The sequence below is a fragment of the Protopterus annectens genome, chromosome 7.part1 (genome assembly GCF_019279795.1).
Source record: "Protopterus annectens isolate FY-2018-M chromosome 7.part1, PAN1.0, whole genome shotgun sequence".
NCBI classification, from domain to species: Eukaryota; Metazoa; Chordata; order Ceratodontiformes; family Protopteridae; genus Protopterus; species Protopterus annectens.
The window spans coordinates 280879613-280893503 of record NC_056740.1 but is presented as its reverse complement, the minus strand read 5'-3'; the positions used below and the strand labels follow the sequence as shown (position 1 = coordinate 280893503).

At 37.1% G+C, this 13891-nt stretch overlaps 1 protein-coding gene across 1 annotated transcript in view; it reads right to left on the bottom strand.

Annotated features, from left to right (window-relative positions):
- The window catches only part of LOC122807732 (NUAK family SNF1-like kinase 1), a 721770-nt gene that overhangs the window by 421450 nt on the left and 286429 nt on the right, over nt 1-13891 (bottom strand). The window contains exon 3 of the mRNA XM_044078715.1: nt 12687-12838. Within this exon, the coding sequence (XP_043934650.1) occupies nt 12687-12838 (152 nt within the window). The remainder of the gene's footprint in view (nt 1-12686; nt 12839-13891) is intronic.

Genomic DNA, 13891 nt, shown 5'->3' with positions numbered 1-13891 from the left:
TCAGCTCAGAGGCAGATTTTTCAGAGTAAATGACTCAACCATGGGCAAAGCACGTGGTGTGTGTAGATGAATGAATATTCAAGCATACAGCAGATGACTAAAGAGACTGAAGCCTCTACAATAAATGCTAAGTAAAAGGAAGAGAAAATAAAGGACAGAACAGCTAGACATAAAAATACAAATTCTAGCAACCACACAGTATCTAAGATGGTGCTGATAAGAAACGAGCATGCAGAAGCCAGACCCAAAGTAAATAACTTTGCTGCAGATGGGAAAATTATTTTGTAAAACAAGTAATGCAGTTTGAAGCCTTTGCGGTTTTGCCACCATTTCATTATAGTCTGGAACATCTAAAAAAAGTGTTTAGAGTCAGAAGAGCAGAATACATCAATTTTCTGGTACTGTTGAGCTATCTGCAGTGAATATAATGCATGCTATATACAGTAATAAAGCTATGGTTACTGCTGGCAGTGATAAATATTGATGAGAAAGCTAATGATTAAAGGCAAGAGTATTGTGTTTAAACATAATACAGTGGCTAAATAAAATACCTAAATCTACATTTAAGGCACTGGATCTATGTAATAAAGTATGCAAGTCTCCGTGCATGCCTTTGATGTATTCAGAGTATGAACCCACCTATGGAACAGATTTGTCTAGATTAATGTTTTGAGTAATTTACTTGTAAAAGCAACTAAAGAAACTAAGCATTTTTAGTCATAATGCTTGTGAGGCACGTCATATAAGTGAAAGAAGTCATCACATACATTTGCATAGTAACTAACTAGCTAGTAAAGATTGTGGCTGAAGAAAAAACAGAAGCTGGAACAATACTGGAAAAGCAGAACATTTGAAATATTGGAACATCCAGTTGCAAAGACAGATCATTTATCTGAGTAACATTCCCAAATTGTATCAAATGCTACCTTATACATTGTCAGAGCAAAGTGCAACCTTTTCTTTGTCCACAATGTCTGGAAATGAGTTGCTGCCAGTTGTTCTTTTTATCTATTTTCACTAATTACTACTTATATCACTTGTTGAAGGCTGCTGTTCTGCTTGGGACTTGATTCAGAATTAAAGGTTGCCATTTTTATTTACCTTGCTTGTTTATGGATTTTTTGTGGCTTTTGGACCAGAATAATATTTTATGTTTATTCAGTTACTGTTTGACTGGCTGCAGGCAACTTATCCCAGACTGACTGCAGACAAAATATCATTGGATTCTGTTATTGCTGTTACTACAGTTCGATTTCTTTTCATTTTAGACTGCTTATGGAACTGCACAGATCTGTTAAGAGGTCTGGATTATTATTGCAACTCAGATGATTTATTTCATGTGTGGATAGTTATCCTGCTACAGTACTTCAGTGTAACAATTAAGTTATACATATTCTTTGATGATAGTTACATTATTGCAGATTTCATGGCCAGTGTTAAAACTGTTAAGTTTAAAGCTGGACTTGGGGTGCTTCAGACAGTGGAAGAGAACTGTATGGCTGTAACATATCTTTCTTCTCTGGATTAATTACTTTAACATTATTTGCAAGTTTGTATTTGAACTGCATTTGCATTTGATTTTGTGATGTGGCAAAGTCTGGAGCTGAATACTGTAATTTGTAACTCTTGGGACACTATAAAATGCTGAAATTGCCTTGGGAAAACAACACTTTCATTCAAGCTTGGCTTCGTAGCACAGACTTATTTTATAACTTAACGATTATGACCATTCTGTTTGTGTTTTTATAGCTAATCTTTCTGCTTTATTTAACAAGTACTGTATATTGACAGCATTACATTTTTGTTATTTTACTGAATTATTTACTGAATTATTTGGTAGCTATATCATATAGTGCTTAGAAGTCGAACACTTAAATCAATCTAAACAACTTCTTAACCTCTTAGTACAAGAAGTTTGGACAAAGCCAAAAAATAATGCGGGGAGCAAGGGGCCAAAAATAGGGACAGCTTTTAAATATTGCTCTTATAAACTTAGAAATTTGATAGGATAACAGGTTTTGTATTAGCATACATTTTCTAGTAGGCATGAACTCTAAAATTCAAATGTATGTTGTTATTTTGTGACTTCAGCCCTCAGTGATTTGCCAGAAAAAACATGCTTTTTATGAGGAACAGACAAGAAATATGAGACAAAAATCTAGACATTCTGCAAAAATCTGGACAGTTGAGAGGCACGCTTAGTGTTAATAATAATAATAACAAAGTGTCCAGCAGATTCAGTAAAATAATTTCTTTGATTAGTACTTTTCGGGATGTTCAGAAACATAGTTCTCATTGTGATGACTTTATGTTGCAATATACTAATGACATTTAACAGAAGTGTTCTGATTTGTTTCAAGGCTTGTTTTGACTGCATGGAGAATATCATATGAAGATTTTATGTGAGGCAATGCCAATTATTCATTCTCTGAGAATCTTAATTGCACTTACAGGCACAACTGAGCAAAATTAAATTGATAATAGCATGGATATTTACTATTGGCTAGTAATATAGTAGGGATGTGTGTTACTTTATATATATATATATATATATATATATAGAGAGAGAGAGAGAGAGAAAGAGGTACATACTGAGTGATGTTCTCAATGGATTAGCAGAAAGCAAAGAACTGAAGACATTTAAATAAATTGGCCATATTCTGAAGCAAGTTTAAGTAACAGACCTTTTGAGGTCCACATAATCTTCTAACCATATACAATACCAAATTATACAGTTTTTGGTGCAAAATGTGTGTTGTTTTTGCATTTTATTTTGTTAAGAGTGATGACCCCCCCAACATTCTTCTTAGAGCTGAACTCTTCTGCCATATGTTTATAAAAGACTGAACCCACAGTGACTCACTATCTAAATTAATATTTAGACTACTTTATTTCTATGCTAAATGGATCAGCAAGTGTTTCTTACTTCCTAGAATGCCAAACTTTGATTCAAATCAACACGTTATGATATAATAGAGAAATCACGGTGCAAGTTAAGAATCTACTCTTTGCTAAAGAAGGTATTTTAGCTTACCTAGAATGTTTTTCACCTGTATGTAAATCATTAAATCATTTCCCAGCACCTACTATGACTTCTGTGGACATGGTTACAGAGAAAATGAGTAAATGTGAATCAAAAAATCCAAACAAGGTACTATATTCTTTTTTTTTCTTTTCTGCAAAGTCACTTCTGACTTTAACATTGGGATTGTAACTGAATATTAAAGTAACTGTATAACAAATATGCTTCAGAATGTGAAAAATACATTTTAAAGACCAAGAAGATCTCTATAAAGATTATAAGAAAATACGAAGCAGGTCAATAACTCACCGTAAAGACATAGCCCTAATACCTAGTAACTCAAGTCATTTTAGCACCTACAGATAAAGTTCTTTCAAGTTTGGCCTGAAAGCAAACTAGCTGCAGCCTTAGGAACACTTTACTGTTACATCTGACTGCCGCTCAACATTATGTTTCTACATCTTCTATAGATTTATTGAAATTAGCAGACTGAATGGAGGCTTTTGGCGTCTCTGCGACTTATTGTGCCACTGGCCCTTTTAGTGGCTCCTACCTTTATCCTCTCCATTACAGATGATAGCATTAGCATATACAGGATCACTGCCAGGCATCAAATGATTTACCTGAATGTGGCTGCATGAGCTAGTTCAGCTAACCTGTGATTCGGTTGTTCACATATATGCCTGCTGTCTCTTCAGATGGAATGGTCTCACTACTAGTGAACAGAATCCTGTTTTAACAGAGTTTTACTAGGAAAAAACTGTACTGGTCCCTATCACTCTCAGACTGACTCTGCTGATAAGCAAATAATCTAAACACATGCATCATTAGATCGAGTAATGGCTACAATTTTACTCTTCTTTGCAGCACCACTGAAGTGCAGAATAAGAGTGTTGTTCAGTTTTCTACTTTTCTCCAAAGGGTTTCATCTGATCTTGGCATGACACCACCAGCTATCTCAGCCCTGGCTAAAACAGCACTTCTCTGTGCATCATCCTCCCGTAAGCATTTCATCATAATCTCTTTTTGCTAAACTTCTCAGATGAAGCTTAATTGAATTGCCCATGTATGAATATCCCATGATCTTGTTTGTAAACTAGCCTACTATTTCAGATCAAATTAATCATGGTAGCTCACCAGGTTTAAGCGGATACAGATGCCACAAGCTTAGCTGGGTTTCCTTTTGATGGGATGAGGGCAGTTTCTACATTTAGTGCTACCTTTTCAGTAGGGATGTGTGAAAACATCTGATCAAAGCCATACATGGCTGGGACTGCATGCATCTGATACCGCATGCACTACATGAAATGGGTTGTTTTATTTATGTTTTATTTCATTTTATTAACAAGGGTAGTCCATTGCTCCTGTTGGACCATATACAGTTTAAGATTAGGGTAAAAACATACCAAACTTCTATAGCAAAGTATTACAGCATTTACAGTTTTTCAAGGAAAGAAAACAAACAATGTCAGTCACTAAAAACATGGTGCATAGTCTATTACAAAAGGTTAAATTTGTGTAGCTGTCGGGCATGAGTTCAGCACTGGAGAAATGACTGATTACTACTATCCTCATTTCTTCTTCCCTACTCTGAATGCCTGAGAAGTAGGCATCAGAGGATAACCTTTCTATAGAATGGGACAAGGGAGGCCCAGGCATTGAGATAGTCACACTGAGTCTAGAAGGGCTGCAGCTGAGGATGTGATTGAGCTGCTAAAAGAAGAGGGAGGTGAAATGGCACACTGTATGGTGATGATTAATGGAACTGAAGATAAAATAAGAGACAGACTTCATAATATTGTTTTCTTCACTGTTATGCATTTTCCTTAGCCAGTTGTTTGCTGATGCCAAGTTTTTGTGAAAGAACCTTGTTCATGTTCAAAGGCTATAGTTCAAGAAATCAGTAATGAATAACTATGGCAGCCTTAACAATAGCCCTTTGTATTACGATCTTTATATTATGCTTGGCTGGTGTGACATAGCCTTTTCCAAGCACAATGCTGTCCTGTTGATTAATTTGACTTAAATTTCTCCTCATTGTCAATCCTGCCTTTTTAACTTCATAAAATGTCATAAACATATTATTGAAACCTGGTAGGAGTACTCAGCCCAACCTTATGCCTTACAAAAAAAGATTCTATCATTGCCTCTACATTAGTCAATTTGGTTATCTCCCTTTTAAAGTCAATCCCCTGACACTTCTTCTGCAGAACCCACATCTATAACAAGATCAGTCTTCTTCCATCAACCATTATCAAGTGCTACTATAAAAAAACAGCCGCTGCAGAAACTCAAACCCACAACACTAGCAGGACATTATCTTGCATCAGAATACTTCAAGACAGCAGCCCAGTCTATGGCACTTCCACTCTCCTTTCTAATCAACAGATCCATCACAGAATCATATGCCCCATCATTAAGGAAGCAAACATTCTTCTTGCATGAAGGTGGCAAATCAACTCTCACTCTTTTGGCTTTTCCTGGTTAGGGGTCACCACAGCGGAACTCCTGTCCACTAATGATTGGCAGTGGAGTTTTACGGTGCCGAGTTGCCAGCCCGATGCCCAACCTTCAAAGAAGGCACGCCCATTCAAGCATGCACCTACCTACATGTTTTTAATGTCACTTGACCGCGGGGAGGACATGCAGACTCCACACAGAAAGAGCTCCAGCCGAGAATCGAACAGGAGAACCTCTTGCTGTGAGGTGACAATGTTAACTGCTGCACCACCATGGTGGCAAATCAACTGATATATCTAATTACAGACTATTCCTACACCTAACTTCTGTCTAAAGTGACAGAAACATGTGTCCATTCTCAACTAATGAAATACATTTCAGATAGCAGACTTCTAAGCACTAATCAACATGGTGTTCACTGCAAACACAGTATAAACCCAGCCCTACTCTAATTTTTAAATCCCATCAACCAAAAAAGAGATGAATGACAAACTGTTTCAACTTTATTCCTAGACTTATCAAAGACATTTGAAACTGTGCCCCATTCAGTATGTATCCAAACTCTGAACAAGGTTAATATGTGCTTAAACACACTCACACAGTTCAGCAGTTCCATGACTATGATAACTCAATGTTTAAAATGGTATGATATATTTTCTAAATACTTGTCTGTACCTACTGGTGTTCCCCAAGGGTCCACAGTTAGCCTAGGTCTATTTAACATCTTTATCAATAACTTGCACATGGCTTGTGGCCACCCAATAATTGTTCAATATGTAGAATGACTCTACTGCCATCTATTCTGAATTCTCACATGCAGAACTCCAAACTACAACTCAAAGATCATTTACATCCATTAAAAACTATTTCAGTTTCTCCCATCTACGCCTAAATGACAAGTAAAACTTATTGTTATTCCCCCGCAAGTCAGTCTTAAAGAAAGCTTTGCTATTTATTCCTCGCAAAATATCTGGAGTAAAACAGTTACCACCAATATGCTCACTGGAGATACTATTGATGAGTATCTTAAGTTTTCATACTCATATCCATGCCATCATTAATAGAGCTCATCAAAAGCTGAGTCTTCTTTATTGTACATGCCATTCTTAAACCAAAAACACACCTAACCACTGCTTCTGCATTCCATATCCCTTCTTTATGGCTCTGCAACATCAAGCAAGTTACAGCAGTGCTATAATAAAGATGGTAAATTTGCTACCGATGTCCCCAGCAATATTCACCACTGCATACTTCTTCAAAACCTTCACTGGTGGAGTTTCCCAATCACATAAAATGTAGTCATCTCAAAATGGGACATAAAATCCTATATCAAGCAGACAAATGCCCTTCCTTATCTTTCGTACTTAGATGATACACCCCCACCCCAGATCATTGCATTCTCAAACAAGCATCAAGTAACATAGAAAAATCACACAAGTCCCATGGGGATGCCCTTTACTAACCATATATGGTTAAACTATGGAACTCTATCCCCAGCACCAAAGATAAATTGACAATCCCAAACAATTCAAGAAAAACCTTAAAGTTTCTGTACTGTTTTCTATAATGTAACATGTAAATGTGGAACTTCTCAGCAGGCCACCTCTGAAAAGGGGTCTTGATGGAATTGCATTGTATGCATAGTAGCACAGTGAACAGTAACTTGATATAAGGCATGAGGCACATGTCTTGTACCTCACACCACCTAGTCTCAACGTGACTCATTTTTAACTTGAAAAGTTACATGCAGGTAAGTGTCAAATATGCTAGAAATATAACGCATCCCAGTGTGACCTTGTTAATCTGGATTGCTCTTCTCTGTCTTCTGTTCATATACTAGAATTTAAAAGTAAATAGTGGTATTGCATTTGCAGATAAAACTGAGTGCTGTAGCAGTCTGTCTGTGATATAAGCTATAGCAGCTGCTTGCTAGCAGCCACTGTGCTACAGTTTTCAGTAGGAAATACCTTTCTAATGCTCTTCACATTAGGAGAAGAGCTCCAGATCGGGGGAGAGCACTGGGCACATTATTAGCTAGTTATACCTTTGCTTGTATTTTTGCCATTGGATTCTGGTATATAGTCCATCACTGGCTTTTCTTACATGCCATATTTCTATACTTGGCTCAAACCATATATCTGTTTTGTTATTTTTGCACATTCTGTTTTGAGACATTGCCATTCGTCTTTTACTTTCTATATTTTGCCTCCTTCCTGAGGTGTTAGAATCTTGAGTATTTCTTTGAACTCCTGTGATTTCCCTCAAGTCAGTTTGTATGTCTTTACCCATTCACTGCTGAACTTATAGCCTTGTCTCACCTCTGCTTGCACCTGATTCTGGCCACCAGTGGTTTATGTTGGAGGCCAAACATTACACTAGGGATGATTCTGTAATTGCTGATTTGACCCAATGCCCTTGCCATAGTAGGAGAAAATCTATCTGAGCTGCTCAATGACCACACTTGTAATCAATTTTATGACTGTTTGTCCTGGTGAACTATGTTCTGGCCACCATTAAGACATCTGCCAAACAGAAGTCTAGACTGGCCACTCCATTATTACTGTTGTTCAACCATGTAGGCTCAGTCATTCTTCCTATTCTGTTCTATTGGTTCTGTGATGAGCAATTTGGTCTGCCATTATCAAGACCAACTAATTTTGTTCTGTGTTAGTAAAGAGATAGTGCAACTACTGCCTGAATACCCTCTTTTCCAAACAACCTCGGCTTTGCGGTAGGGCGTAGACTGAGATCATGAAGACTGCTTTGTCTTCACAATAGATTATGGCTACCAAGAATCTGTCTGATGATATCCCTCACTCTCTTCAGAGGACTCTCTCTCTCTCTAACCATAATTTCTTACCATTGTTACTCTATTCTATTAGCCACTGAACCCCAGACAAGCATACTTTACTTCAACTTTTCCACAATGTCTCCTGGGTACACAGAATATCCAGTCTCCTGTCTACCATTGCATCATCCACTTCTAAACTGAATCCCATCAGTGAACCTACATTCAATGTAGCAATCCTTAGTTCCAATTGGCAGGTTGATTGATTTGCTGTCCAGCTTTCATTCAACAGAGCTATCCTAGATAACCCAGCCTGGGTAAATGGATATCTTCCAGCCAAGAACTTACTGTTGAGCCTTTGTGATCAGCACACATTGGTCAATAGAGGTATGTAGACCCTCCCACTATTATCATGTCTCGGTGATGTAGGTTCGAGTAGATTGAATCCTCAACTCACTTAGCACCAGGAAATAGCTATGCCCTTTTTGCTAACAGTACTCAGTATGACCAAATCACCAAGAGACTATTTTTACACCACTGAGTGTCTAGCCATGACACGGCATACAGCTTGTGACCTGTGTTTTCCTTTTTACTGGAACTTAACTGATATCTTTAATGTTCACCATTTTAAAATAACCTTTTGACATCTTCTCGGTTTTAAATGGGTTAATAAAGTGATCCAAGGCAGAACCTTTTCAGTCATTATCCAGGGCACAGATACCACATGTTTGTGTATCTAATAGCAAATGCAAATTTCAGATATAGCACGGACAGGTAATTCTCATGCCTTCTTGATTTTTTGATTGATCATTAACACTAGGCTAAATTGTTATTTTTGGGTTCCTTTTTTATACTCTGCCTCCAGTGATATCTGGCCTCTAATGGTGCCCATCGAGTGTTGTTCATTCTCCATGTGTATAACCCTCCATCGAGAAAGGATTTGGCAAATGGATTGCAGGTGAGCTGAAGATCATCACAAGTCTGGATTACAGAAGCTTGTATTATTATTATTATTATTATTATTATTATTAGCTTTAATCTTACCTCTGCCCTCCAAAGTGCTGCACCCCATTTAGCAGCATACTTATGCACACATCATGTGAATTACTGATACATATATATGCAATTAGCTCAGCATACTACATTTGTTCCACAAGTCTGGATTTGAGGATACAGCAGGCAAAATTCTTATCTCTCAGTAATGAAAGTGAGTAAGTTCAATACTGCTTCATCCTCCCTCACTATCTGGAATATGAGGTACTAATCAAACTCAGGTTACTGACTGCAAAGGTGGAACGCCTATACTTTTGGATGGGGTAACAGATTATATTAAGGGACATAAAAACTGAGGATGCAATTACATACATCTTAACTGCTCAGAATTTGGCAAATCATTTTCATTTTGAGGTCTCAAAATGTGTCTCCTCTGCTACTTCAGTTTGACAATCTGAAGCTCTGTTGCTCATCTTTCATTGGTTTGGCTAAAGATCTAATGAGAGAGTGAAACTTTAAGGAGCATGACAAGGTCAAAATGGGGCAGTACTAGATATGTAGTATGTCTGGTGGTAGCACTAAAATGGTGCAGCAGTAGATATGGATATGTAGTAAGTCTGGTGGTAGCACTAAAATGGGGCAGTAGTAGATATGGATATGTAGTAAGTCTGGTGGTAGCACTAAAATGGGGCAGTAGTAGATATGGATATGTAGTATGTCTGGTGCTAGCACTAAAATGGGGCAGTAGTAGATATGGATAAGTAGTATGTATGGTGGTAGCACTAACATGGGGCAGTAGTAGATATGGATATGTAGTGTGTCTGGTGGTATCATTAACATGGGGCAGTAGTAGATATGGATATGTAGCATGTCTGGTGGTAGCACTAAAATGGGGCGGTAGTAGATATGGATATGTAGTATGTCTGGTGGTAGCACTAAAATGGGGCAGTAAGATATGGGTATGTAGTATGTCTGGTGGTAGCACTAAAATGGGGCAGTAATAGATATGGATATGTAGTATGTCTGGTGCTAGCACTAAAATGGAGCAGTAGTAGATATGGATATGTAGTATGTCTGGTGCTAGCACTAAAATCCCTCTGGATAACATTAAATGTGCTTGTGACATGTCTGTGTACAGGATATTCCTAAGCATGCATTGTAGAGCATTGATTTTTGCATATCTTTTTTTTCCTTTAAAGAAAAAGAAATTGATGTGTAAGTATTACTGAGAAGTGAAAGTATGACTGCAAGGGCACAGAGAGATAGTGAAGGTCAGAGGCTCAGATAGTTTTTCATGGTTTCTCAATCTTCTCCGAAGGTGGTTGAGAAAAAGTGTAATTATTTTTTATGCTTAGTTATATAATGTAGTACTGTACTTCATTATATTATGTGTGATTTTGTACAGGAGTAAATCAAATGATCCTGAGAAAATGTGGTATGTTGGGGGGGGGGTAAAACTCCTTAGGGGAAAAAAAAACACTGGAAATTGTTTTCATTTTGAGATAGTAGCTCTGTAGCTCATTCATTCCTTTATTAGTATTATTATTATTATTATTATAACTAATATTATATTCAAGCCATTTTTTGAAAATCTGTTTTAACTATGAAAGAACTAACCTTAACACCTTGATAACATTGGTTGTAATTTGTGTTAATGTGATGGAACATTTTCATTCCTTTATTCAGAAACCCTATAAAAGATTAAGATGAATTTGTTTGCAGGGAACTGAATTTTAGTGATTTACTGTAACTGTTTTGCATAGACCTATTACTGATAATTTTGACCAATTTGTAACCATCACATAAATAATCACTCTTCGAGTGCAACGTTCATCTATTAAGCTCAGTATATTATGCTCAAGTAAGTATTTTCTTGTAGTATTGCAGTATTTTTGCAAAGATGTTTCAGGTGCTTTTCAGAGTGTGTATGTGTGTGTGCATTGACATATATATATATATATATATATATATATATATATATATATATATATATATATATATATATATATATATATATAAATATATGTGTGTGTATATATATACGTTTATTATTATAACTTCAAGCTGAGATGTATGCAGATGGAAAATTTGAAACACAGATGTTTGAATTTTCATCTGGCTGAACATCTCAATGTTCGAAAGTTTATATTAGCTAATGCACTGTGCATTTGCTAATATAAACTTGAAGAACTGTACAGAGATTGCGATATAGTGCGGTTAGAGAAATTAATCCATTTCCTAACTGTAGTGTAATCTTGGAGTTGGAATATATAGTTAGCAGGGAGTATGGGGGTGCATGGGGGCTTGCCCCCCTGCAAAAATGTGATGTTAGATATAGGAGTTTACTTTACACAAGCTCCTATATGGACATCATGTGATGTGTTCAGAAAAAATGTCGAATCTGCTGAATTCATTCAGCTGATTCAACATTGTGACTTGTTCTGTATTTTGACTTTTGTGAGCTATGTAGCTGTGCATCTCTTAGTACCACAAGGGTCCTATATTTACAGATCTTACCCAAGAGAGCAAATTTACTTACTTTCCCACCACTCAGGGAAGAGAGGTCTTAATGTCAAAAATGCAAGATATAGAGTTTGATTCTGACCTCTGGTTATTCTAATGGTCTGTAGACTGATAGCCTAGCATTTTTCTATAAGCAAATTTTGCATACTATGACTTTGGGCCCTTTGTTATGGTTTTTATTGCTACCTCTCTATGATTTTGAATGTCAAGAGGCTGAGGGGTATATGCAGACAGAAGGGAATTACTACTTTACTTCATAGGTTCATAGGTTCATAGGTAGGTACTAGGCTATCTGCCCGAAGGCATTTATAAGCCTAGCTAGAACGTGTTGGCTTTCCCCGCCCCTTTAGATTAGTTCCCTGTGCCTCTGTCCAGCAGAGCCATTGAAGTGATCCCTGGGGTAAACTTTCTGTATAGGTTCATAGGTAGATACTTCCATTTTGGAAATGCTGTTTATCACATTTGGTACCTCTATGGTGAAAAATGTAATTGGCTTCCATAGTTATTTTGCCTTTTTCATAGTCAAAAATGAGTTAATCATATGCCTTTTCTAATATTAAATGTAATATATGGGATAATTTATGAGTTATAGTTTTTACAGTGGTTGCAGTTTGAACAGTTAAACTAGACATTCCAGGGATGCATCTGTCAGATCAAATAAAAATAAAATCAAATGCTTACTTTGATTTCAAACAACACTAAAAAGTAAAGACCCAAGTGGACAATAGGTCAGGTTACTATGCCTTCCTAACTTGATGTTTTTTAACGATATTTATAGTTTGAGTTTATAATATTTTCTCAGTCTTCACAAGAAATGCACTGGAACATTTCTCACATAAATATTGTTAATCTTGAGAAGGAACAAGAAAACTATTCAGTTTCCAAAAGAGGGTTCCTTACCTTGTGGCAGTAGTGTACGGCTGACACAGTTTGTCGGAAAAAAATCCTGGCTTCATTCTCAGTAATTCGGAGTCTGTCATTCACATAGTCATACAGTTCCCCAACACTGGCATATTCCATGACAATGATTATCTTATCCTTATTTTCAAACACTGCAGAAGGAAAAGAAACAACATAAATCTATGAATTGTCTGTCCACATTAAACACATTAAATATAGACAATCAAGGAATGAGACTAAAAAATCCATTTTACAAGACAAAAAAAATACTATTATAATCTACAGCAAATAAATCAAAATAACCCTCAGAAGTGTTGGGCAGGTTTGAATAAACCTTTACATCCTGGACAAACTTCCACCCTGACCCCTGCAGCCACCATTGATAAACCACCTGAGGAAGTCTCAGACAGTTTTAACTGATTCTTTACGGAGACAATCCAAGCCTTAGCTAGCCAACTACCTCCAAGCTCCCCTGGCCCTGAGGACACCACCCCTAGTAACCAACTCTCATTCAGATATCAACCAGTTGTCACTTCACTTATCCGTACCTTGATCAAAAAATTAAAACCAACTACTCTCTCTGCTGATCTACTCCCTGCCTAGTATCCACAAAAAGCAGCTGCTGCCATTGCCTACCCCATCTATATACTAATCAGTCAAACCATAGTAGAAGCCAAAATCCCCACCATCTGGAAAATATCCTATATAATCCCACATCACAAAGGAGGTAGCTCTACTGAACTATCTAATTATAGGCCAATAGCTATATTATCTCCACTTGCAAAGATTATGGAAAAATGTTTTCATAGACAACTGCTGCACCAGCTAATTCAGAATAACCTTATGGCAGACTCACAGCACTACTTCAACCCTCTTAGCCTTCTCCAACACCATAAACCATAATCACAACAATAATAACATATCCTCTGCCCTCTTCTTGGATCTCTCCAAGGCATTTGTTATGGTTGATCACCAACTTTTAATCCACACCCTGAAAACATTCTGTCTAGATACTAAAGCCCTTCAATGGTTCCAATCTTATCTGAATGGCAGGCAGCAGGCTATCCCTTGGCAAGACAAACTATCTAACCTCCTACCCAACTCCCTTGGTGTACCCCAGGATTCTATGCTAGGGCCCCTTCTGTTCTCCATTTTCATCAATGACCTTTATACTGTTATCCCAAAAGTCAGCTGTATCTAATACG